At 37.5% G+C, this 27,626-nt stretch overlaps 1 protein-coding gene across 1 annotated transcript in view; it reads left to right on the plus strand.

The window, feature by feature from the left end:
• Positions 1-12,338: 12,338 nt before the first annotated feature.
• Positions 12,339-27,626, plus strand: part of ppargc1b (peroxisome proliferator-activated receptor gamma, coactivator 1 beta) — a 102,642-nt gene continuing 87,354 nt past the window's right edge. The window contains exon 1 of the mRNA XM_028008803.1: positions 12,339-12,478. Coding sequence (XP_027864604.1) covers positions 12,398-12,478 — 81 coding nt within the window. The 5' untranslated portion in view covers positions 12,339-12,397. The remainder of the gene's footprint in view (positions 12,479-27,626) is intronic.

The raw sequence follows: 27,626 nt of genomic DNA on the forward strand, positions 1-27,626 counted from the left end.
GGCATTTGAATGTCAATTTTCATAATCTATACAAATATTTCATCACAATGGCAAAATGTCTTGTTCATAGTATAATCTGAAGAAAGCAGTAAAAAATGATTTGGTAAAAAGGCCAATCTGAGCTGGGTTGTTAATTATTCCTAATTCTTGAAGTACTTCTACAATTTACTGTGTATTTATATCTACACACTCTAGAGCAGACACAACATATAGGTCACAAAATTTTATCCTAATATTATCACATTATCAGCAGTAATGCAATCAATGAATGACTGCTGGAAAGCAATATTTGATTTGTTATAAAATTTCATGTGTCTTGTGGGATTTTGTAAATCTTTATGGGTCAGTTGAGATTGAAATATTAAATAACATGGATTTCTGAAAATACTACCAGACGAGAAAAGACAATAAATGCAAAATAAAAATAAGTAAGAACAATTAAGTTTTCTGTTTTAAACATAAAGATTCTTTGGTGATATTTAAAGGATGTTGAGAGGGATGTAAGGGAAGCAAGGTTGTGTCCTGGTCAACAGCTGTAGAGTAACTGTATTTGGATGCACTGGCATTTAGCTGGACACACACATGATCTGTCAGCCCCACTGCGATATGTAGTGCAAAAGTCAAGGTCAGCTTGAAAAAGAGAGGGACCAATGAGGAACATAAGTGAGTGAGCTAAAGCATGGAGAAGCATGTGCAGAGGAGAATAATGCATAGCACAGGATAAATTAAAACCTACATCGCTCAGATTCACACCACACACAATTTTTCCAGCAGCTCTTCACCAGATTGACCAAGCAAGTAATGAAATTCCCTGGTTAGAAATGAATGATGCCGGCTGCCTTGAATAACATACTCCTATAAACCAAGATGCTTGTCATTCATTGATGTACATTTAGGATGAGGAATGGAAATGGTTTTACACTGACCATGCATCCATAAGGAAATATACCTGCAAAATAATCAGCACAGGGGGACAAGCAAAAGCTAGCCTGTTCTCAATGTTCATCTTGGTCCAGCAGTTGTCATCCTATGTTCCAGTCATGTTCCTGCTGTGCGGCTTACCCACCTGTAAGTCCTTGATACACTAAGCCACAGTATAGGAGGACCAATAGGATTCCCATCTATTGTTGTGGTAATGCAACCATAATCAATATGCAAAAACTAAAAATTGTATTTACTCCTTATCACCATTGTCCTTTCTCTTTAACAACACCAGCTGTAGATCAGTGAGCTTCAGTAATCACTTGCCCACAAGTTAAACTCAATAATCAGGTAACTTATTCAATCATGGTTGTTTCCCAGGAGCTTTGCTAATTTTAAGACTATTCGCATTTAGGATGCTGGTGGTGTACATGGGTATCTTTGAAGAAACAGCTTACTAAGATCACATTAAATAACTTTACCAATTTTCTGTGCCTGTCTGTAGTGTGTTGATGTGTTTGAGTCCCAAGATTAAAACCGGATGTGAGTGGTTTTCCCAAAAGGCCACATATATAACTTGCATTTTTACAAAGCCTTTTTTCATTAGCTGAACTTAATTATTCCAAAAATATACTTAGTAATAAACTCTGAATACGTTTTCATCTGCTGCAAAAATAAATCACTAAATCATACTGACAACTGAAACGTTCAATTATCTTACTGAAAATAATTATCTTGTAGAATAAATAATGGTCAAAGAAGGAGGAGATGCCCAACTTTGAGTATTTTAGTGTATGCTTAGCCTGGTGATAATCATTGAAGAGGCAACCCAGGTGGATCTGTTCAGAACCACCATGACTTCAGTTAGCAGAGGGATTCACACTGTTATATAACTGATTTGTTAAACTATTGCCTTCAGCACCCTCTGCGACCTTTACAATCGTGGAAACCATTATTTGTGTCACATGTGTGCATCTACTGGAGTAAGACTCCATCCGACGGGTTGCATATATTATTGGCATGCAACTGTTTTCTTAAAATCACAACAAATAAATAATGCATTCCAAATAGTTGTCTGAAATATTATTAATCCGCAAATTGACAATATGATGATGATATTTTATGCAATCCTTGACTGATTATAAGGTACTGCTAATAACTGAATAGTCAGTAGTGTTAATTGGGCTGGCCTAAGGTTATATGAGCCTTAAGCAGAATTTTATTTGAGACTCTTCTTCCTGTTAGAAACACCACTGCTGTAACAGTGGTTGGTGGATTCCAGAGGCCTCGTTTAATTGAGGGAAGTATATTTATGGACCAATTGAACTCAAACACAAAGAGAGACTAAACTCGAAGCTTCAACTTGTAACTATGTTAACACAGCAGTAGATTATTTTCTGTGCTTTCACAAAATATATTTGGAAATTTCTTTAAATCCAAAATTTAAATGTAAAATAATTTTTTATCTTTAGATTTTTTAATGCTTGAAGAATCAAATCAAATTTAATAGCGTTTTCATTCTCAATAAAGAAATATAAAATCTTACAAGCTAACATTAACCCGTACAAGAGGGTTTTAATGCAGCTATTCAATCGGAGAAACAGCTGCATTGATCTGCAAAATAAGACAAATAATAAATCTATGCAATTAATTTACCAAATACAAGTTTCCTAAATCCAGCACAGTTCTGTTTTAAACTCTGCAACATTAGACACCTGTCATGAGGTTATATACCAAATGTACAGGAAAGCTCTGCTTGATCAATGCTCAATAATGACCCTAAAATGTCTAATAAGTAATTAATAGTTCTTTTTTACATTGTTATCACTCAAACTGTAAATATCTACTGTAAATATCTGAGTTTCTGTGGCCTACAACAAGGTCAGCAGTTCAAAGACTGACTGCAGTTCATCTGGAAAACTGCTTTTCTATTTAAAGTTTACTAGAGTTTGAATTCTTTATTCGCTCCAAACTTCAATTACAGAGCAGCAAAAGAACAAAGCAACACAATGTGCCTGTTTGAGCTTTTTTTTTTAGATTCGTCTAACATCAACTTGAGGATTTTGAAGAACTCAGCTTTGTGAGTTTGGAAGTTTCTTTTAATCTCAATAATCCACATGAACATGATAATGGAACTGACATATTAACATCCTTGGCTCTTAATTCTGCAAACGGCGTTCAACTTGATTCCTGTGGAAACTAAACCTGTGTGTCTGAAGTGAGAAGGCAGCATAGCAGAGTGTGATATTCTGGCTAAGTGGCTGCCTCATGCACTGCCTGGTTTACAATGTTCCAGCCTATTTCCATATCTTGGACGGTTATATTTGGAACATCCTTCTTACATGACGAGATACTTTCCAGCTCCTCACTGACTGCGTTTGATCTCAACATCATAAAACAGTCAACAGTCAAACAATCAGTTGGACTTTTTCTTTTTCTGAAGTTTCTGGACTTTTTTGATGTGGGTTTTTGTAATTTCATAAAAGTCCATAACGACTTGTTTTCTGCATGTGAATCTAATTTGAGAACAGACAGAAGTTAACTATTGTTTTTGGGGTGTGCTTACAGAGCGAAATCACTGTTCACAATGACATTGGGATGCTGAGTATGTGAAAGAGTTGTGTAGGGCAGGGGTTTTACACAGTACTCTAATTTTTAGACTGTTTTGAACCATTGGACACTTTGGGAAAAACCTGCAGTCATCCCTGACTTTCAGACTCACTTGTTGCATCAGATGATGCATCAGAAGATTAAAAAAGAGAAAACCTTAGAAGGATCTTAATTGATTCTGTCAAGATGTCATTTACAATTCCCCCTTCTACTGAACCAAATATGTCGCTACAGAAATGTAATGGTGTCATTTTACTAATAAATTATTCTATTTTTGAACCTTTGAAAAAGTTCAGATGGAACAGCTGTATATATTTCTGTAAGTATATAATAACAAATCATAATTAGTTTGGTGATTTATGTTGACAGCTCCACATTTACTTTTATCCATCAAGTCTGTAGTACATGATGAAATTACATGTCCCCAGGACACAATGTGACTATTGATCATTGTGCCATGAAATTTAGACATAATATTGACGGTTGTCAGAACTCTTTGTAGACTCATAGATTTTTATTTTACATATAAATTTAAAAAATCTGTTAGACAATATTGATAGACTAAAATTTCATACATTCATTGCTACTGTCTCCAGCCTTAGCTCTTTTCCAGCAATGATCAGAAGTGATCATTTGTAGTCATAAATTAACACCACAAATAGGAAGTTTAATAGCCATTTACCTTTTTTTTTTGCTAAGTTACAATAATTATTGGCTCTTCTGTAGATTGGATTTAACTTTACTGCAGCTTGGACTCACATTTGGAGAAACTACTGAATGCAAGGAGCTGAAGAGAACTGGAGGAAACTACAACATAGATTAACAGAAGAATAAAACAGGGATATAATAAATATAACAGGACATGACTTAGCAGAATCTCACATATACAAAAGGACAACTCTTTGTGTATATGTGGGAAAAGGAAAACAGGAAGTAATTAAACAGAGCACATACAGGAGAATGGGGACTGCTTCGATCAGAAACAATGAATACGACTTTATAAATTTCAAAGAGTAAAAGGATGAAACCAAACTTCAAAATAAACATATTGAAAGTCCTACGGATTATAACACTTAGTAATCTAAAATTTACAAATGTTTATGTACACAAAGAAGTACAGAGTAATAGGCTTCTTCAGGAGAGGAAAGCCAAATACAATGCACATAGGTAATGGCAGCAGAACTCTCCCTTGGAAAGAGGAACAGCTACATGTGAAAAGCTCTCCAGTGTCTGGGTATCATTAGAGTATTAAATGAATGTATCTAAAATTAAGGATTTAAAATGTCTTAAATCCATTTTAAAAAACATCTTTTTTTGGCCGTACATAATCACAGGTCTTTAGTTTTAAATTTTATCTCTTGTATTCTATGTAGTTAATATTTCTTGTGGAACTTTTTTGAGCCGTGCACAGACATCCTCATTGCGTTCTGTGACTCTAGGTGGTTAAGACTACTGCTAACTAGCTCCTAACATTTCTTTACTTGCTGGCTTTTTACATCTATTATTTGTAAGTGTACACTGACCATTTGCATGAACAAATAGTAAAAGGGTGTACAAGCATACATTGTTTAGTAGAGCACAAAATTGTGAAACATTTGAAATTGTGCATGCATGCATTATTTAAAAGAAATAAATAGCTAATTTTAATAAAATCCTTTATCATGCTATACCTTCTTAGTATGAAGGTGTAGCCTCTGGAATGTCCAATTACCCCTAAAGCTATCTGAGGTCAGTCTGACTGTTTCAGTGACATTAAAAAGTTCAGGAGTTCACTGTTATCTTCTCATTTGCACATTAAGGCACAGGAGCAGCTAACAACATAGGCTTGAGTGCATCTAGAAAGCCCGCTTCAATAAAATACAGCAGTTATCTAAAGAACCGCCTCACATTGCCAGCCCAGCTCAATGACAGCCTGACCTCAGATCATGAGCTTTGATTGAGACAGCATGACATTTGTTGTGTAAAACTCCTGTAGGTGTTAGGGTGTCACTGCCCATTCTAGTTCCCATCTAGTCATTTTGTACACAGAACACTTAAAGACGTAGTTCTGAGTTATTTGTGGTATGCTCTTAAAAGTGACCCATGCTTCCTTGACCTGATTTGAATAGATATGGACGAAGCATGTTCACTACATTTTTTGCACCAAAAAGATCCTTAGATAATGAGATTTTAATCTGCTCAGTTCTGCCTGTTTTGACCTCCTTTCAGAATGAGCTGTCTTTTAGTGCCTCTTGTCACTTTACATTTAAATAAGCTGCTGCTGTCCCCCCCAACTCAATGTTTACACAAAAATGGCTATAAACAGATCCAATTATAAAACTGTACATCTTTGAAAAACAGACGTGGAGCTTCTTGCACAACCAACAAGAATCCAGTAAGTGGTTTCTCTATGGCAGTCCAACAACAAACACTTGTCTTTTCCAGCAGCCAGTGTACAGTGCGTACAGTGGTAAACCAGCTGACCAAATGTACTGGAGCTCAACTTGGGTTGCTAGGTAACAGGTTGGGCTTTGCTGGGTTTCTAGGTGACAGGCAGTGCTTACTGATTTGTGACGTTACATTCCAGAGGTTTATGAAACTCCTCATTGAAACTGGAAACTGGTCTAGACAAGAGAAACATTAACTTATAACTAAAAACCAGCTGGGTGGGTTTTTTAAGCACTTGGGCTGTTTTTAGGAGCAGTGGATACCCAAATGAAAGTACAAAAACATGCAAAATGTGAATTTTGCATAATACATCCCCTTTAAGTAAAAGAGATCTCATTGCAGTTTAGTTCCTCTCTCTTCCTCTCCATCTTTAAGAATACCAATTTAGTTATGCTGCTGTACATGCTCTAGATGTTACTTTGTCTTTGAGCTCCTTGGCTGTGTTTCAGGGTCCGGGAGTTGACTGGAGGCATGCTCTTTAATGACACCAAAATGCAGTAATATTAGAACCAGGGATCACCAGAACTTGATTTAGAGTACTTTGTTGGCATTTCAGCTATGGTGGCTTCTTTAAAACACTACCGACAAAACACACTGAAGAAGAAGAAATTACAGTTGTTGCTATTTTAACCAGTTGTTATGATTTATATCATTAGTTTAGTTCTCCTGAAGCAAACCTAACACATTATGTCTAATGTGACTCCCTTACTATTTGTGTTTTCATATTTACATTGTTTCTGTCATTGGAGTAATCAATTCTTAAAGTCTTGCTACTTCTCTTTTTCAGGCCCAAAAGAAAAAGGAAGAGTATGTGGTGTAATGCGTAAGCTGGTGGGTGTTGAAATCAGATGAGGAATGAGTAATGCTGTACATTAAAATAAAATTGCTGTTGGCTTTGGGTCCTTTACTGCAGTTACACAACAATATAAGATAAAAATATGTAACCATGAATAAAACCTACCACTAAATGCCTCTGATTCTCACTGTCTGTCATACCTTCACTTTGTTAAAACTTCCAGGTGTTAAGCCTAACTGTGGTGCCATTAGACTTGTATGTTTAAAGGCCTCATTATTTCAGTAAAGCACTGAAAATGCATTCTGTGTAAGTTATGAGTTGAGAAAAAAACTTTACATCAACAAAAATTCCTGTTTATGTCACCTTTACTGGCAATACTTGAACCATGCAAGCCCCTCTACTCCAAAGACCCAAAAGGACTTCTATGCTTACAAAGCTGAACAGACCTGTACTGCACAAAATTTCTATTTCTCAAGTTTTGATCTTAATATGCGTCAAAATCAGCAAAGATTATTTTAGTTCATGTAGCCCTTTTTGACAACAGACACCTTTTGAGATATTCTAGAGAAAAATATGTGCATTCCTTCTTGTCACATTTAAATGTTTCACACTATGAAACGAGTTGAACATCAAACACTAACACCAAGTAAATCAGATGAAGTTTTCAAATTTCATTTATCCTGGTGAAAAAGCAACTCAACCTAATCTGGCACAGCATTTCAGTCAGACTTTGACCAGGCCACTACAAATCTTTAACTTTGGTGGACCTGCTTGTGTTTTTCAGATCATTATCCTGCTGTGTCTCTCAGGTGTGCTTCAGCCAGAGGAAATTGGGTGAAACGCGGCCACATCTACATGCATTGTAAAGTACATTACATACATAACATTTCTATATTAGTATCAAGTTTCTCTTGGTCTTCTGCAGCATTCTACTTTTTCAGAAACTGAATTTTGAGTTTTCATCAGGTGTGAGTCATAAACACCAACAGTATTAAGCATTTTTTTGTATTTACTATATCACTATGTGTAAAACTAATTTTATTCTGAAATAAACATATTAAAATAAAATTTACTGAAAATGATTATCTTCTCAATGATATTCTCATTTCTTGAGATGAACTGGTATTCAGACAACCTTAACTGCAAGTTAATGAGTTTCTCCTTCATGATGAAGATGTTAATGAGGCAGCATTACTACATCACACCCAAAAGATACTTGTATAGCAATGCCTTTGGTAAAAAAAACAAAAAAATAATTTGTAATTCCCTGTGCATAAGGAGAAGGTAGTATTTCCTGCTCCCATGGTTGTAAAACATGATCCTCGTGCCACTTTCATGTAAGTTGATAAGTCTTTCCAGCCATTCACTCGCAGTTACTCATGCTTTGGTGTTATGACCTAAATACTGTACCTGCCAAATTAACCTTTAGCTACTAAAACCTTTCAGTTGGTTTCTGCTAAGGAGAAAACATCAAAATTAAAGACATAAAGAGTTATTTTTACTCTTGCGTTGAAGCAAAATGAAATTTGATAAGTTTTTTTAATCTGCCACTTGACTCAACTTATAAAGTCTTGGCACTGATTTGATTAATATTGTGTGAAGCAACATGACAAATATTATGCTTAAGCTTGTTTCCTTTGTTTTCAAAACTGACACTGTTAGTTGATATGTTGTTTGGGAATAAGTTCTGACAAGTTGCCATAATATATAGTGTATGTATGAAACCCATCTGTCTCTTGCAAGTAACAGTCTATTGCCCCCAAATATACTCTATTTGAAACTGTCTATCAACTTGTACTTCAGCATATATTCACAGCTTCCAAAATGAGTACTTGTCAAATTGTGCTTCTCTCTTTCTCTCTCAGATGCATGTGTGGAGGTGCTAACTGGTGGTACCGGGCTCAGTAAATCTGTCTGCCAGGTAATAATTTTCTACAGAAGTAGTTGTTGATCCAGCAAACATGCAGGAAACATTTTTGGGACTTAAAAGGTCCTGTTGATAAAACTCATTACCCTTCATGGAGTTATTCTAACAGTTTGACTCAGAATAATCATTGATGGTCTTTAATAATTAAATCTGACCATTCCAGTCAACTCTTGTCCTCTTCACCAAGCTGTCTTTATCCATTCTTAGACTCTTTGTCTGCTCCACTATTTAATCGCCTTTTTGTGTTTTTGTGAATGTTGTATTTCATTTATTGTTTTTGTCTTTTTTTATTGTGTAATTTGTGTCATTTTAAATTTTGTCTTGCTTTACAGTCCCTCTTAGCCCCACTAAGAAGAACTTTCCTTCTGCCAGGCCACATTTGTAAATAAGAAATTTGTGCATAGTCTCTTTTTTTTTTTGTCTATTTAAATAAATGTTTTATTGTAATACTAGTAAATGTTCTCATCTACAGCTCCAACATGTTGGTGCAGCCAGAAATTGTACCATTTTTTTCTGTCTTTGAGCAAGGAGAGAGAAAAAAAAAACAAGATACAAATTGACACTTCCATAGAAGAGGTCTCATCCTTTGTCTTATATATTGTGTGATGTCATCAAAGGCATGTATGTCGAAGATTGTTTGGATTAGACAATAAAATAGCTAAATAAATAAATACAACTAAGACATGATATCCTACAGCTGACAAATTATGTCTAAAATGAGTTTGCTTGATTTTACAGAAAGCAATGCCTGCTACCTTTACCTGAGCTGATCCTCATTTTCTTTTTTAAGATCTAATTCTGCAACACCTTTCTACAAAGGGATTTATGTGCTTCATGATGGTTTGGATAATTGGGAATCTGCCCAATGCAATAATTTTTCCTTAAACATTTTAAGGAAAACTGCATTACATAGCTACTTTTTTTCCCCTGACCAACAACAAAACACAAACTTGCCTTCCAGCAAAGCTACTTACTGCAATAATACATAGCCACTGGTGCCAGCAAACAACAAACAAATGCTGAGGTGTATTTTCCATTCTGTTTTGCTCTGCATCTGGATCTGATGCAATTTCAGAAACGCATAGTAAAAATGTAACAGTAACGAGTGTGTAGTGGGAATGTACAACTGGATTCATTCTGACTGCATCCAAGGAGCTGGCCTAGTAAAGATAATTACTTTTACTAGTAGTAATAAGGCAACAGATTTGTTTCTAGTTTCTTCATCTGTATGAAGAAAACTTTGTGTTTTTGTGGTATAACTAACATATTTGCATCTGCTCGGGTTAAGAATGTGCACTGTCAGATGCATTCATATGGAAAATAGAAAGACTGTTATGAGTTCAGAAACTCTGGAAATCTATTGACAGAGCAGGTTCAACATTACCTGGATCTGACTGTCCATTATCAAGTGAAAAGTCTTTGGATTAAGTTAAGGCATGTGCTGGAATGAACTTAAAAAATATTGTGCTCATCCACTGATGATACAACCATAAAGAATTAAGATGTAAGTTTGCCTCTAATTGCAAAGAAGAGAATTGTGTCTAAACTATATTGTTTAGAAGTGTCTCTGTGTGCAGAAGCCTGTCAACAAACTGCCAGAGGAAACTGTAAAGAATTAAGTCATCCAATTACCACTGACTGTGTGCAGTAAAGACGAGATTTACTCAAGCGTGCTATTTTGCTTCAGGCTAGGTGTCAGGTTGAAAGCTAGGTAAAGCCGGTTAATTCAGGCCAATAAAACAAAGTCATGCTGACTTTCAAAAAACAAGGTTGAATAACATTCCTTTTATTATCAGATTATAAACAAATGGCTCATAAAAATAAAACATTATTGCAGAACAAAGTATTAAATTGCATTTCAAACAGTTTAGCATAGTCCCTTGCAAAAGTATTCATACCCCTTGAACTCATTCACCTTTTGTTATGTTACAACTACCATCAACAATGTACAGTGTTTTCATATGGATTTTATCTGATAGGTCAACACAAATCAGCACATAATTATGAAGCAGAAGGATTGCTTCAATTGTTTTTCAATTTATTTCACAGACAGAATTCTGAAAAGTGTAGTATGAAATAAAAGCCAGTGTTACCAACTGCTTTCAGAGGCCACCTGATTAATAAATAGACTCAATGTAAGTGTAATTTAATGTTAGCATTAATATTGCTCGTCTGAGAACATTGTAGAAGTTTGTGATGAGAAAAAAGCTATTGTTAGCAGGAAACCAATGCGCTCGTGCAGCACGGGACACAGTAAATATGTGGAAAAAGGGGCTGTCACTATATGAATCAATACAAATATATAAATATATTCAAAACCGTGTGTGTGGAAGAAAACGGTACCCGGTTAGAATGGTTTCGCAGAACATCAGCTGTGTTGGAATAGACAACTGACAGGCGTCGATGTTGCTGTTTCCCAGCAACAGCAAGAGGATTTTGCCACTTATAGCTGTGGATCTGAGACAAAAGCAGAATGTTTCAAGAGTTTTTAACTGTACAATGCATGTCCCCACATTTTGTGTTTTTCTTTTCTGTGGTTACAAAACAATGTCCTTAATGAATGCATATTAGTTTGGCGTTCATTTTTATTCTTAGTTTTAATGCCAAGATTACACTTGTGTTTGATGTAATGTATTCAATGATCAGGCATAACATTATGACCACTAAGAGTTGAAGTGAATGAAACTGATCACATTTTCCTTATGGTACTGCAATGGAACACTTTGTCCTAAATGTTGATTTGTTATAAGGAGTAAAAATTGATAAGGGTGAAGATTTGAGTGAATTTGACCAGGCCTGAACGACTTGGTCAGAGTATCTACAAAACTGCAGCCCTTATAGGGTGATACTGCAGTGGAAAACATCAGTCAAAATAGCATAGAGGACTGATGTCTTGGTCATAATGCACATTGGGAGCAAAGGCTGGCTTGTGTAGTGCGCTGAATTGCTCAAGAAGTTAATGCTAAATGGCTTGTACTTGTATAGCACTTTTTCAATCCAGAAGACCCGATTCACACACACACATTCACATGCTAATGGTGGCAATCTACTGGATAGTAGCCACAGCTGCCCTAGTCAAGGCTATTTTAGCAGCAAAGGAGAAACCAACCCACTATTAAGCAGCCGGTCATAATGTTAGGTCTAATTCATGTGTGGTGATGCTGGACATTGCTGAAACTCTATAAATATGCAAGGAAAAAACAGAACAGGTCATTCTACAATAACAACAATAAACTTTAAAAGCAAAGCCCCAAAACTGAAACTATGGATGAGATGGATTTGCATGTTTGAAATATAATTCATCTACTAGTTCAACAAAAATATATGAGAGGATTGCATGGCGTGTTTCTAATTTCTCTGAGTTTTTCTCAGCTACATCAAAATTATATCAACACATTTGAACTGCTGTAAACTGTTGGTTATGTTGCAGAAAATGTGCTTTCTTCTGAGAATATGTCTATCTATTTCTATAAATAGATCTTTATTAAGCTTATAGGGCAGTGACACTGCAGTGAAGCAGTCCTGATTTAGCTGCGGGAATCCAAGCATCGACCCCCTGGTGCTCCCCGGAGACCGCTTTTGAAGAGCCGCATGTCTTTTAATGTGTATGTTTGTCTCCACGAGTAAATAGATGCGCCCCCTACAGACGGCCCGCTCTCACTCCTCCTCCTCCTATACTCCACTCTCTGACTCCGCAGCTCCTCATTCACTAGAAGATGGCGGACTGCGCTCCACTATTAGATGAGGAACTCTCGTCCTTTGTCTTCAGTTACCTGACAGAAAACTCCGGCAGCCAGGTAAGACCCCAGCCTTGGAGGACACACGGGACGCCGGGCTTTGCAGAGCAGGGCGCGTCTCTGCACGTCGCCGGCTCTGGTGCACGCTGTGCCCGGCTGATGAGAGCCTCTCTCTGGGCTGCTCAGCAGCATCTCCCCGGCACAGTGCAAGCCGGCTTCTCGGTCTGCATGCGTGCGTGAGCGTCTGTGTGTGTGTGGACTACAATGACTTGATGTCTGGCTTTCACGTGTCTTGGAGGAAATGTCATCAGCCATCGGCAATAGGGGAATTCAATGAATGAAAATGGATAAATGTTTTGGTGTTAGACCTGGAGGCGGAAAGCAGCCGGTGTGCTGCTGCTCGGCCGGGATTATTTGGTATGCAAAGGGGCGCTTTGGAAACTTTAGACGCATTCTTGAGGGAAGTTTTAATTTCAGTGCCGGGGACTCGGAACACGTGGTGCGCCTCTTCATGCGTGGACGAAGCCGGTGGATTATTGTGATATATTGACGTATTAATTGGGTTCTGGACAGTTTATTTTTTTAATGTGTGTGAAGAAAGTCGAACTTGTGTGTGCTTAGACCACGTGTTTGCGTTCCTTGTTTTCTTTTTAACACTAATGAAATGTTTTGAAGAGGTCCCTTGTTGTGGCATTGCAACACATCAATGCTGTGTAATGGTATTTATCCACTTCATTATTAAGCTGATTGCCTCGACACGGCGGGCTTAGAGCGCTGGAGGATCTTTGGATCTCCAGCGGATCTATGCATGCTGGTCGGAGCGCTCCAAAGTTGAGCAACACCTTTCCCACGATGCGTTCATGGACATCTCATTATTATGGTTATTAGACTTTGTATCTCCAAAACGTGGACGAAGAAGAGCAGAGTTCCGAGTCAGCTGGGAAAGTTGATGCGGTTTTACGTTTTCGTAATGGTTTCCGTAATCGAAACGATTACAAAACGCGTCTGGCTGAAAAACTGACTGAAATCCGAGCGATTCTTGGACAGTTTACCTGAAAGTGTGATTATCGTTAACCGATTTTGTGCATGGATGAGGAGGGTCGCGGGGGGCTGCGCTATAAAGGGGTCAGTTATGTCAGGAAATCAGCGAAGATTTGCTGATTCTTAATTTAAAGTCGCAACACACTAAGATTAATCTCCTAGCAGGTAGTCTGCAGGAAAAGACCCCCTCAGGGGTCTGTCATTGTCAATCCAGGATCCGCAGCGCAGCGTGACATAATTGCATTGCGGTGATTGTTTTTGCTCTGGATGATGCAGGGTCATCGCGGCATCTGATGCGCTGTGTGTGTGGGTTGGAGGTATCGGTGTTGCTGGTGGTGAAGTGGGGGAAGAAGGGAGGTCTGTCACAGCTGATTGGCAGCCCTAGCAGGTTGAAATCAGTGCGTGGAGGGATGTAGGGAGACTGTGGACTATTTATAAGCCGCAGCAGTGACATGTGCCTACACATAACACATACTGTGGATGTGAGCCATCTCAATGTTATGCATATTAAAGGGAGATGCAAAACAATGTCTGTTATATTTGCAGAACATTATGTTACACATAACTGAGCTATACTATTCATGTATTCTCACTGGGATTGATCACATATTTAGCTCTTTAAATTGGTTTTGCAACAATAAATTGAATCAAAGTCATCACGCATTATCAGCGTATGCAATATCTCTATTCCAAAGCACTGCAAATTTGTAGCCTATCATATTTCATGTTTTATGCATTCAAACTGCTTTCCAATAATCCTTATGAAGTACAAACACCAATTAGCATTGTAAATTATTCAGATTTTTTCCTCATCATGTTGCCAATAAGTGGATGAAAGGTTTCTCCTCAAAGTCAGAAAAATGGACAAGCGTAAGAATTTGAGTGAGTTTCATAAGGGCAAGTGTGTGACAGTCAAATTGTGTCAGAAACAGCAGCCTTCCTGCTTTGCATGGATCTGTAAATATAAGAAGTGGTCCAAGGACTGAATAGTAGTGAGCTATGAAACACGGTGACGGCAGCATCATGCTTTTGTATAGCAGGGAGAGAAAAGCAAAGTTGATGGGACAATGGAAGGAGCTAAAATTAGGCAATTGTGCTTTTTATGCAAAAAGCTGAAAACAGGAATTAAGGTTCATCTTCCAGATGGAACATTACTCTAAACACATAAACACATCTTAGCTAAAATGGAATGGCTTGAATATACTCATGGACTAGAATGGCCCAGTCAAAGATAAGACCTAAATCGAAATTAAAAATTGTGGAAATAATTTAAAATTGATGTTCACATATGTTCTCCATCCAGTCGCTTTTTATTCTTGTTAAATTTGTAATTTGATATGTTTTTTTTTTAGTTAAAAAATGCTTTTTGTACATCATTATTATTTTCTGTTTTGATAGAATAAGCTTGTTAACTTGTCTGTATTGCGCTGTCATGTATTGTATTTCTAATGATTGTACCCTGAGAGACTATAGCTAACTCTTATATATTATATAATATTCATTGTCCCTTTTTGAAATAAATAAACAACAGGTTGAGATAGATTGCAATGAAAAACTGGAAATAATTTAAATCTCTACAAATGCAAATCTGGAAGAGATTACATCAAGAGGGGCCTTGCTGGTCATAATGTTTTGCCCTGATGGGTGGGTATTTGACTCAATGAACTGATAGCTTATATCTGTACCAAATCTAGATTTTATTGACCAAGAGTCTAAAGCTCAGGGACCGTAGTGGGGATATCATGACCAAGGAAAAAGAGCAGTACAAAATTATACCTCTATTACTAGCAGTCACTATTACTGATGCTGCATTAATCAACAATATTCTGATATAATTATTTTATCTGACTGGTTATGTAAAATTGGAATAGAAGACATATTCACGGTATATATGATACAAGTTTTGTTGTCTTTGTCCTTGTCCCTCCCCAAATTGAAGTGACTCCCTTGGCGATGAGCCTTAACGGCCAAATGACAAAACTCCATTGTGTATCAGGTTACCACAGTTGTGAATAAAATTCCCAGAAACAGTCAAAAAGTGGTGTACCAAATCATTTCTGTTCAAAAATCACCTCTGCCTTACAAACCCACACAACCAAACATCAGTCAACCAGCAGAAGGGAGTTGGCAATGCATATCATGCTGAGCACAAGGGGGAAAAATAATGCACAAGACACCTAATACACATTTCGATTTGGAAAATGTGACTATAAAACAAAAGTATATCCATGCTGCGCAGATCCAATAAAGATGTGGATGTGGAATGAAAATGGGACAACTGCGAGGGAGAAAAGTGCTCAGATGGAAATAGGCATGCTGTTACGTCTAACCGACGCTTTGCTCTGAGGCTTTTAATGCTGGATTGCTTTTAAGTCCTTGACTGGCACGGAAGAGGGAAGATAAACTTGACTCAGAAACAGAATCAAACTGTGCACTGTATCGCAGTGTGAAGTCCTTTCTCTATGTGCAGTCTGATAAGGTTATTTGTAGTGCAAACGGCACATTATATGTTAATATTTACTACTGGTTATTAAGGCGGACTTATGGCTTCCTTTTACTCCCCGTTGCTGTGTGTGTGTATTTGGGTTGTACTTGTAAAAGACACACTTGCCCCTGCCGGCTGGTTTTTGTAGTACTCTATCCTCGTGACTGGTGTTACAGAACTGCCCTGCTGCAGTCATGTGAGTTGTAGTGGAGGGAGGGGCGGACGGAGGCGTCACCGTGACGTAGAGGAGGGATGGGCTGTCTCGCCTCCCTCCTCTTCTCTACTTCCTCCTAACATGTGACTGCTTCCTTGTCTCGCTGTCTCTTTAGTTTTCTCTCACACATACACACATAAAAAAACATGGCACAGTTTGCCTCATTTTTTCTCTTCCTGTCTGTTTCGCACATGCACCTTCACATACTATATGAAAATAAATTGCTGTTTGGGCTTAGATTCCATTTCTACAAACGTTGACAGGAATTGGCTTTCCAACAAACTTAGGTTTTTGCTTTTTATTTTAGGATTTTCTCTGGCAATATTTGCAGAATTCAAACTCCCCAAAGTTATTTTTCTTGAGTTGTCTCCTAAATGACACAAACTGCTGCCTATATCTGTTTACTATATCACCATATAGTCAAGTTTGGAGTATTTGCTTATTTCTCTGTCATAATATGACAATTAGAGATTAGTCTTACACAAAATATGCTGTTGCCTCCGGGTGAAAGGAATAGTTTCTTAAAGTTGCTACAACATTGGCATTTCAAACATTTGTCTTGCAAAATCACAATGTCTATGATGACATGTTCCTGCAGATGCTTCTGCTGATGTCAACGTGTTTTGCTTTTTATCACAGAGAGAACAAGTAGATTCTTAGTAACACTGCATATATTAAAGTAAAGGCAGCAACAGGCCCAAGTTCACAGTTATACCTTGCAGCCTATTAAGATTATGAAATTTCCAAGATGATTCTGGAAGTGTTGGTTTGAAATCTTTTTTGCAAAATCTCTTCCTCTTCTTTTAATGATGAATAAGTCCATGACAAATGTAGTGCCTGTAAATCATAACTAAAAGTTATGATTAACTAAAAGTTATGATTTACAGTCAAGCCTGCACTCAACTACAGGATAACTAAAAGTTATGATTTTTCCTTTATGTATTTTGCTGAATTTCCTCACTGTGGGACAGGAAAGTATATTTCTATTCTATTCTATTTTCATCCCAAGCTACTTTGAAATGACCAGATCATCCCCATTTGTTATTACATATAAACACAGTTACCTACAAGCATCAGACAGTGTTAAATTGCCACTTCATACAAATCTTTAGTAAAGTATTGCTGCATTTGTGTAACAATTTTGGCAAAATTCTAGAAAAATTTGTAACATCATTGAATTTATATATAGTAACAGTATAAACAACCCCCCACTATATTTTGTTATTGTATTTATGTGTTTAATGCACAGTTTGTCTGTTTGATTAGCAAGCCTGCACTCAACTGCGTAACAGACACATTCATAGCTTAACAACTGTAGTTCATAGCGCCAGCACACTACAGGATAATTATGCTAATGCTCATGTAAACTTAACAACATCAAAACATTAACATTATTATCCTATGACAAAAGTTATTGGAAGAACTACTGTGTAATCTAAGTTTTAAATGTGTTATGGTTTTACAGGATAACAGTATGTTTTTGGACTTGCAAACCGGCTGCTTCTCTGGAGGTTTAATGCAAAGACAACATGATGTATTTAAAACTTTTCTGTTTCCGTTGACCTGACCGGACCCACAGAGAAGTCGCTTTAGATCACAGAAAGCTTCTCAGACCTCTCTCAGGGCTTATAACTGACCGGGTGTCGAGGGTCGCTCTCAGCCCTCTCAACAGGGGTAGAGGGGGATTTTGGCGGAGATCAGTCCGACTTACCATCAGCAACACATCTTGCTTTGACAGGACATAACCGGCTACGGGACACATGCTGGTAAAATATTAGCCTTGTCACGTCCAGTTCACTCTGCTGTTCAAACCGCCGGTTGGGCAAACTCGCTTCACTACTGAGAAAATCACATGCGCGTTCAGCGCACACGTGTTATTTTCCAGGATAAAGAAGGTGAACTCAGAAGCACTTGCTGCCTCTTTGATCACCATACAATAGGCCAACCATCATTCATTAAACAGCACCATAAAGTTGTGAGAAGCATTTTTTGTCAAAGTATTTTGATGTTCTTTGGATATTTGAAAACCATAGTCACATTTATATCTATAGACATTGTGGACTTTTAAAATACTTTCCTGCATACTTACAAAATTGAATTTTAATGATGCTTTGTGTGCTTTTAAAGCACTTTCAGTTGACCTTTCTATGAATAGTGACAAACTTGCCTTGTTTTGTAATTGTGTTGGCTTTAAGTTGCAATGCAAAAATTAAACTTCAGACAAAGAAATCTTTGGAATGTTGTCAATAAGTCATTCTTGATTATGTATTTTGTAGTAAACATCTAAAAAATACAGTTCCTTTAATAGTAACTTACATTTATAAGATGCCCTTTATTTTTGATTTGCCACAGCAAAACCTGAGTTCTTATTGAATACGTTTATTATTTTTGGTAAATCCATTCTAATTTAAGATACTTAAAGCACCTATTCAGTGGTTTTGCCCTTTGGGTTCCACCAAAATATGTTCTGAAACCAGTTAAACCAGTCTTACTTATGTGGATCTTAACCGAAGTAGGAGTGCTTTGTAGATGCCAAGCAAAGCACTCAATGGAACAACTTGTTGTTCCATTGAGAATGTTTTTTTAACAAACAAAATAAATTCACCAATTGTGAATTGAAAAAATTTATATAAAGTAGGATTACTGAGTTCTAAAATTGCATCAAATTATATTTTAAATTGGAGTGAATCTAGGTTTGGTAAGATCCCCCCTCAAAACATAATTGTCCTTTACCTCATTGCCCAATTGGAAATTCAACATTCTGATTTTTCATAATTTATGGAAGGTCTAGACAGGCAAATGGTTTCTTTTGAAATGTTGGGAAATATTATTGGATATATATTTGAGTCTGCCAATGTAACAAATTTTATTAATCTTGAAATCAGCCACCAACCTCATTCAGCAACCATGGAGCATCTGTGATGTAAATGTTGTCTTGAGCTCAAGCAGACTTTACTTCTAATTCCAGCCAATTAAAAACAAGCTTCTAATGTGTTCATTCTTTGTTTTTCTATGCTTCTGTATGATTATAGGAACAAGATGATACTAATACACAAAACAATTTGATGAAAGATTTATATAAGATCGTTGTGATTAAATTTGGATATAAAATTCTATTTCATTTGTTACTTACAGCCGAATGGGGGCAGAAAGCCAGCTGGCACATCACCTTCTTTGTGTAGACTGATAAATATGCCTTAAACTAGTTGGTGACTGAGGAGTGAAGGCTCAGCACAGACAGCAGACAGATGAGTATAGATATCAAGGCTTTAAGGATCCTCCCAGGTGTGATGGATGTCTTTGATACAGACGTTACTGACAGTGTTCAATATATATTCTATCCTGAGTTGTTTCTTTACTTTTCAATGATTTAGGCTTTTTGCTGTGTCTCCGCTACATTTACTTTTGGTGTGTTTGTGTTCCACCATCCTGTGTTTTATTCCCAATTCCGTGCCGTTAGCTCTCTTGCTGTTCCTCTCTTGTCTGTGCGAGTCGTGATGTGCAGTGCTGCAGTGCAATGTGTTCAGCCTGCAGCCCCGCGGTGACTCACCTGTCCCTTCTGTCACTATGTGCTGCTCACATCACGAGCAGCACTTGGATATAATCACACAATTGTGTGGAAACAGTGTCCAATATGACATAAGCTGACTTGTTTTGTCTTTTAAATATTTTAATATAGCTGGGGATGATGCAATTAAGGGTGCAGCTGGTGGAGTATCCACCTTGTTGGAGACAGAACAATATGTCCGCCTGACATAAAGTACGAAAGAAAGTAAGAAAGTTTAGGTGAATTGTTGCCCAGGTGTCAGATTCACAGCTTAGTAGTATTAAAATAGTCACTGGTCTTTTTAAAGTACCCCATTATGGTGCTTTGCACCTGATAAGAATCACCTAGTTTTTGTCAGGGACGAAAGTGTGTTGATGTTTGGCTAATTCCCTTTGGGTCTGTGTTAGTCTGTGATGGCGTTGGGAATATGTTTGTTTCCTCTGAAATCCCTCTGAGGTTCATCAGGCATCCTGCTGAGACACCAGGGGCCCATTCTCCCGTTAACCACTCTACTAAACCCTGTGTGTGTGTTGAAGGGATCTCTCAGGCCATCATGTGTTTGACGGTTGCTAGCTACCATGCTAGCAGAGGCAGGTTGGTGGAGGGGGTGTTCAATAATTAATTAGGTGGTGATTCATCAGCTGCTCACTCAGACTTTCTTGGCACCACAGCAAAAATTCATGCAGGCATACTCTCAGTTAGATCATGCAATCTCTGATTAAATCTGGACTTCTGTCTCTGAATTCAGATTATAATTGTGTCGTCTCTATAATCGCAGTAGCTCTTTGTTCTTTTTCTCATTCATCTAAGATACTTTTTTGTCATGATTTGCATTGTCAGTTTTTCTGGTAACTTAGGTCACCACTCAGATTTGAGTATCACTGAAAATGTATTGCTACAGTAAATTGATCCAACTCAGAATTGTTTAACTTAGAGTTTTAATAACTGATTTTACCTTATTAGGGAAAGCAGCTAGCTAACTGTTTATTAACTTTTCAGCAATGCATTAACCAAGTTGTTTTGTAACATGACATCTTGGCATGTCTCAACTTTGCACCATTGTGTACACTGTTTTACGCCATGGATAGTGTTCTTGTAAATATGTGACAAAAACTGAAGAGTATTTTCTAATAACTGCACTCCAAGCTGGACATCAAGAAACATGATTAGCAATTGATTTTTCTTACAATTTTAGTCAGGATACATTAGTCGTTGAGTAAAGATCCAGTACAAGATTTGCTACGTCCAAAAGATTTCATGAAGTATACATCAGCCAGGTGATCCAAATCAAATGCATTTGATTAAGTGACCACCAGTCCGTTCACCACTAAATAGCCAGCGGTTTTGGTAGGACAATGATTTCAAACACAGCCGCACATCTGCATCAGCACAGCCCAAATGATGTGACTCCAGGTGTTGCAATAGCTCAGTCAAAGTCCAAACTCTAGACTTTGTCATATTGAGTCATATCGTGAAAACGATTTACCTACTTCAAGTGAATGCTACAAAATATAGCTATAGAATCATTCGATCTTGTTATTCCCGTTTCCATAACTGTGTTTGTGACTTTTTTTAAACACAACAATGGAAAATTAAATGTTGCTTGTCAATTTTGTTGTATGATTGCCTTCAATTTTTGTCCACAATGGTTTTGGAAAGTTTTACCTATAACATAATCTCATGTGATCCTAATTTTGCATTGGAGTAATCAGAAGGTGTTGGTTAGATGCAGCAAATCACCCATGCTAATTAAAACATAGCAAAGTAGATTTCATTAAGCCTTGATGGATACAGTTTTAATGTGCAGAAGTGGTATGATTATTGCTAAAGAGCCAGACTCATTAAGTCTTTGCTGGCAGTCCTGGAAGACTGATATGGTCTACCCATCTGTCAAGATCAGATGCAGTTTCTTCTTCTAATCATGTGGCTTTGTCTTTGGTATCCCATAACAGAACACAGTAAGGCTCTTGGTCAGTGTTAACCTTTAGTCCAGTTTCCAAAAGGGGATAAACGGGGCTAGCAAAGGCTTACAGGCCTGCATGGTTCAGGGCAAAGTGGAGCTGTACATTATTGCTTTAGGTTTAATCAAATCAACATGAGTTTTGTTCCTGCTTCCCTTGAATGCATGTCAAGCTGCGCCCCCCATCACCACAAGGTTCACTTTTATTTGAAGGACCTTGTGTTAGTGGAACTGCCTATTTCAATTGATAGTTTGAGCACTGAGCTTTCTCATGATCCAATAAATGCTATTTGTAGAAGGGAAGTGGAGTATAACAGGTTGCATTTCTTATTTTGCAATCTGTAAGAAACGTGGATCTATGGATGAATCTCTGAAATCCAATTTCCATGCAGCAGAATTTCACACAGTGGCTTTCTGTTAGGTATTGCAGTAAGCAGCAAAAGGAAAGATGCTGGAGAAATCAGGTAAGCAGAAAAAAAAATCTAACATGACTGAGACTCAAGGGGAATTCAGATCCTATTAGGAATTCCTTATTGCATTTTTCCACCTTAATTTATATGAAAATCTATTCAGACTGTCGCCGTGTTGCAGGTTGTTGCCGCTGTGACTCAAACCGGAGTGGGATGTGAAGATGTAAATTTCTCCTCCATCTCATCTTTTGCACTCAGTCCAAGCTTTTCAGTTAGTGTTGTGATTCACTGGTATCCCCTCTCTCCATTCCCTCATGCTGCTGATTATTCTTCAAATTTATGCTTTTTATCTTTATGGCACATTGAAATCCACCTCCGAGGGTTTAAACATATTCAGTGTTTTATTGTTAAATCATCTTTTACACACCGTTTAACACTGGTGAGCTGGTTAAGCCTCTCAGTCTGATCTGATAGAGCTTTTCCCCTGCAAAGACCCTGATTCATCAGTGAGTCAAATTACAACAATTTGAGTAATTTATCAGTCGCTAAAGTCATTGAGAAACTTCTTTGAATAAATCTTTTTGCTGCTTTCTCCTGTCACTGTAGGCCCCAGGCAGTCATTAGGTATTTTGTACTAGTATTTGATGCTGAATTGGCTCATAAATGGCTAATTAGACATTTATTAGACAAAACCCTGACTATAAAACCTCACTTTTTACCCACTCAATATCTTACATTGTATTACATTTATAACACTTTGCCATCTCGCAAAGCTAAACATTTACTAAAAATATATGTTTATATGCATTACATGCATTTCCATATATTAATTAAATAATTATTCAGCTTACATATGGTTTGAAGGCTTTGGAGGAAGGTAGACGCTCTCTGACTCATGGCATATCGACATGTCCACTTTCTGCAAGCTTTGCCACAACCTCAGAAGCTGCCTTCCCTTCAATCAACTCCTTTCTGATATTTTTATTTGAATCTATATTCGTATTCATACTTAGGACCACAAATTGGAAATAATTGGTAATTTGATAATTGCAGCTGAAAATGTAGTTTCTCTTAAATTTTTAACATTAGATCACCAAAAAATGGATTTTACACATTTTTCGAACTACACAATTTTTGGAAAGACTGCTGACTGGACAGTTATCCGATAGTCAGTAACTGACACTTTCATGAGGAGGGTAAGCCACAAGAGGTCATTACTAAAGAAGCTGGTTGTTCAGTGTGTTTTGGTGGAAAGTTGAGTAGAAGGAAAAACTGTGGTAGGAAAAGTTGCAAAGGATTGTGAAGCATAGCCCACTCTGGGATAACTCTACCATATCCGTATCACTGTCAAATCAGAGGTAATGCCAAAAGAATCTTGCCTGAGCCAATGAGAAAAAGAATTAGATTGATGCTCAGTGGTGCAATATTCTTTTTTCAGATGACTTTGCAGTCTACCTTCAAGAAATTGACTTTAGCATCTCTATAAATAAGGTTTATAGAGATACTTATTTCATATGCCTGCAGGACTTGGCTTCTGCTCACACTGCCAAATAGACCAATTCCTGCTATACTGGCCATGGCCACTGTACTTAATTAGCCAGTAAACATATTCTTAAGCTGACTAAAGTCTGTAAGTCAGACTTTTAAGGTGTCCAGAAAAGGTCCTAAGTGGCCCAATGAACAAAGATTATCTTTAAAAAATGATTGGACTGGTGTGATATTTGAAGTTATGAGAAGCTGGCTTTTGGCCTTCAGTAGCTCTACACCATAACAATTAAAATCACCCAAGAATAAAATGGATTCCTCTGTTTGCAATGAATGAAACAAACTTTTCAATGATATTCACTTGTGTTCTACATGTCCTTTTCTAACCTTTGTTGGTAATTTGTATTCATCACAACTGCCATGGTGGCTATATTGATAGTGTCAACATAAGAAGTGCAGCTGTCATCCCTTGTACACTCAGATAGACACACAGTAAATGTCCACATCACCTGATGGAGGTGTGAAGGGGTTGGTACAGGGGGAATTCAATCTCACCCTGCTGCTCAGGGCTTTGTAGTGAGGCAAGAGCTCGCTGGATGCCCTAATTCTTTAAAGCTCTCTTCCACCGCTGCCTGATTTGTCATGGGGGCAGCCACATAGGAAATGTCTTATTTTAAGGGAGAAAGACCCACACCCAATGTTATATCTCTTTTCAAAACCTGAGATGAGTGGAATATAAAAAAGAAGGTTTAATCTTGCTGCGTAGGAAACGTGACAAGCAAATAACGGAACATACTTGCAGACAAAACTGATAAACCACTGCGTCTCTTCCCTCCAAATAATCCACTCGTCCTCCTGGATTAATGTGTAAGATTATGACCCATGCTCCACAACTTCAGGGATTACATGGTGCTTCCTGGGGTAATGCCACCCAGAGCTGAGGAGGCAGTGATGCAACATCAGTGCATATGTTGCACTCCCTGTAGTATTTCCTTTACTCTGCTTGTGGTCGCACCGACACAATGCTAGAAATAGCATTGCTCAAAAATGCAGAAATGTTGTGTGCTTGTGGAAGGAAACATTTAAAGCTATAAAATGTATTGCAACATTAACTGTGGATTACAAGATTATTTGCAGAGAGTACATACTGTAAGTCTTTCTTGCAGAGGGTCTCTCAAAATCAGAGATTAAAAGAGATTCCTTAAATTAAAACACATCACAACACAACCACTTTTAAACTGAACCTTGATGAACTCATGACTTTATATAGCTTATGCAAATTTGTGACCTTACTGTCTGACTGTCTCACTTGAAATTTAGACTCATCGGCCAAGCAACATTTTCTGCTAATTTTCAGCAGTCCGGTTTTGACTGTGATTAAATCAATAAGTGGCACCTGCTCAGGTCTTCTGTTGCTGCAACTAGCTTCCTGATTGTTGTGGTCAAAGATAGGATTCCTTATACTTTGGTTGTAAAGAGTAACTGTTTAAGCTAATGCTGTCTTTCTTCAACTTTTAAAAATGGCTTGCTCAATTTCTTTGACTCTGATATCAACAAGGGGTTTGGTCAACATATTTGCTGTTTTCTCTTTTTCATACCATTCTCTATAAACCTGAGAAATGTTTGTATGTGTTTTTGAAGTACTCAGACCAGTATGTCTGACACTAATAACTATACCACGACTCCACCAGAAGACATCTTTTAGTTCCTTGAACACATGTTTAAGAACATTTTTGATTGGTTGTTGGTCTTCATTAATGAGTTATGCTCCTACTGAAAGTTTGCCTTTCCTGCGGCTTTGCTGAGGTACCTTTGTCATGGGAAACAGTAAAAACAGAAGTTAAAATGTTACTGGTCCCAGTTCAAACATTGAAACCAGTTTGGTAGCTTTGTTTACCAGTGCAGTCTATTGTCAAAGAACACATTACTCTAGTTTGCCTAACTACTGCAAAGACTATTTTGTGCAAGCCACAACATGACTTAAAATTTGATTTGGAATTTTACAGCATTTGTGTTGTGAAAGGAAAGCAGGGATGAGACTTTTAGTAATTTCACAGATTATTACAGACTTTTAGAAGTAGTCTTGGCTAGGCTAATATAGTAGTCGAAGCAGCGATAATATTCATCATGTTACTCAATGTTTTAGGAGTTTGGACACCTAAACGGTCTCCATGGCAGTTGGTTTTATCTCTACTGAACCGTTTACTGCCCCCAACAAAGAGACAGGGGAGATAGAAAAAGTTTTTGTTGCACTTAGAGATCTCTCAAGGGCAATGGTGTAAATGAGGGAAAAGGTTAAAGGAAATTTCCATGGAATGGCGAAACAGACCTTAGGGACAAAAGGACACACAGTCACATGCAAGAGTGCCAGCATGACATATATCTGTGGCAACAGTGAGCCAGGGGAAGGCAAGCATAGACTGGTATGATCATGCACCTCTGCAAACACAGGTAACCATGGTTTGCTTTAAACACAGCCTATTACAAGCAGCGCAACATTATTGGATATGGTTCAGTGCAGTATTTCACACACACTCCTGCACTTATAGCTTAGTGTTTCTCCCTGTGCTTTACTCCATTTTAAAAGATGTTTTATTTTTAGATTTAACTTTGTTGCTTCCTCAGATAAAAGGCACATTATTGTCTCTCTTTACCTCAGTGTGTGTGATCCAGCAGGGAGTGACTGTTATAAATAGATCTGTTGGCTTCGAAGTGCACACCTTTCTGTCACATCATACACACTTAGACTTGTGGACGATCACGCGTTCAGACGTAATTACTAAAAGAGCTCCATGTGGGCTTGTTAAAAGAATAACAGAAAAATTGCAGACTAATGCTGTAACTCATCAGAATGTATTAAATTACCACAGCAGAAATTCAAAATTGAATCACTCTGATTTTGTGATGCATTCTGATGATAATCTAATGTAATATCTCTGATAATTTCTAATGATGAATACATTAGAGTGGAGTTTCAGTAATAGGCTCAGGAGGCTCTCTGGGGCTTAGTGATGGAAAGTTTAGAGGTGTGTGTGTGAGTGTGCTGTAAGCAAGCAGGCGTCTACCTGCACTTGATGAAGGCACTGATAGAGGTGGGTGAGGTTGTTAATAGCTGTGCTTACTTCCTCATTGGCACACACATGTCAGCATTCATACCAAGTCTAACATGTGAGTACATGTTTGCCGCTAAACAGACACCCTGCTTCTGGAAATTTCCATCCTTTTCCCGCCTTTTTGTGCAATCGTACTCCTTTATTATGATTTTATATTTGTCTTGAGCATGACTTATTTCCACCTCCTGCCATTCACCAGCCTGCTGCTCATTGACCTACATCCCAAAGGCCGCTTAGGATTGCGTGACCACAGTTCAGTGGCATGGAGATATGGCATTACACACATACAGTATTGTGTCTACAACCAAATTTGCTGCTGGGAAGTACAGATCTGCTTCTGGATGCTGTATCATTAATAAAATCCAGAAACTTTCAGTCACAGTTTTTACAAAACATTGTAACTAAAATTAATAAAATGATTGTTGTTATATTCAATAATAAAATGTAATTCTTAAATATACTCAAGTGAGCCCAGTGTGAAATTGTTCAGATTGAAATCAGAAAGGTGTATATTACTTTTATTCAAAGTCAATAAACATAAAGTAGCAAACTACTGAAAGCCATTATCTGTTATTACATTTTATTGCCTTTATCTGTTACAACAGGCAATAAATTATAAAGCACATTCACAACTGGTCGGACATTGGTTGAATAGCAGATGATGTGCATCAGGAACAATGATTCCTTTTTGGTGTTTTTTGTCTTTGTTAAACTTTGCCACACTTTACTGCAAACAGTTTGGTGGATTGATGCCCAATATAAATGATTTAGATTAGATTTAAATTATGAGGCTTTACAATACACCATTGCTTCCACTACATGACATATGGTGTATCACATCTTGAGCACTGCTAAATAAAAACAAGTGGTGGATATTCAACCTTCTGCATCTCACCAGCTATTCTTAAAATGCTTTGGGGTACAATGCTTTAGATAGCAGCCTAATCTGTCAT

This window comes from Xiphophorus couchianus, chromosome 23 (genome assembly GCF_001444195.1).
Source record: "Xiphophorus couchianus chromosome 23, X_couchianus-1.0, whole genome shotgun sequence".
NCBI classification, from domain to species: Eukaryota; Metazoa; Chordata; class Actinopteri; order Cyprinodontiformes; family Poeciliidae; genus Xiphophorus; species Xiphophorus couchianus.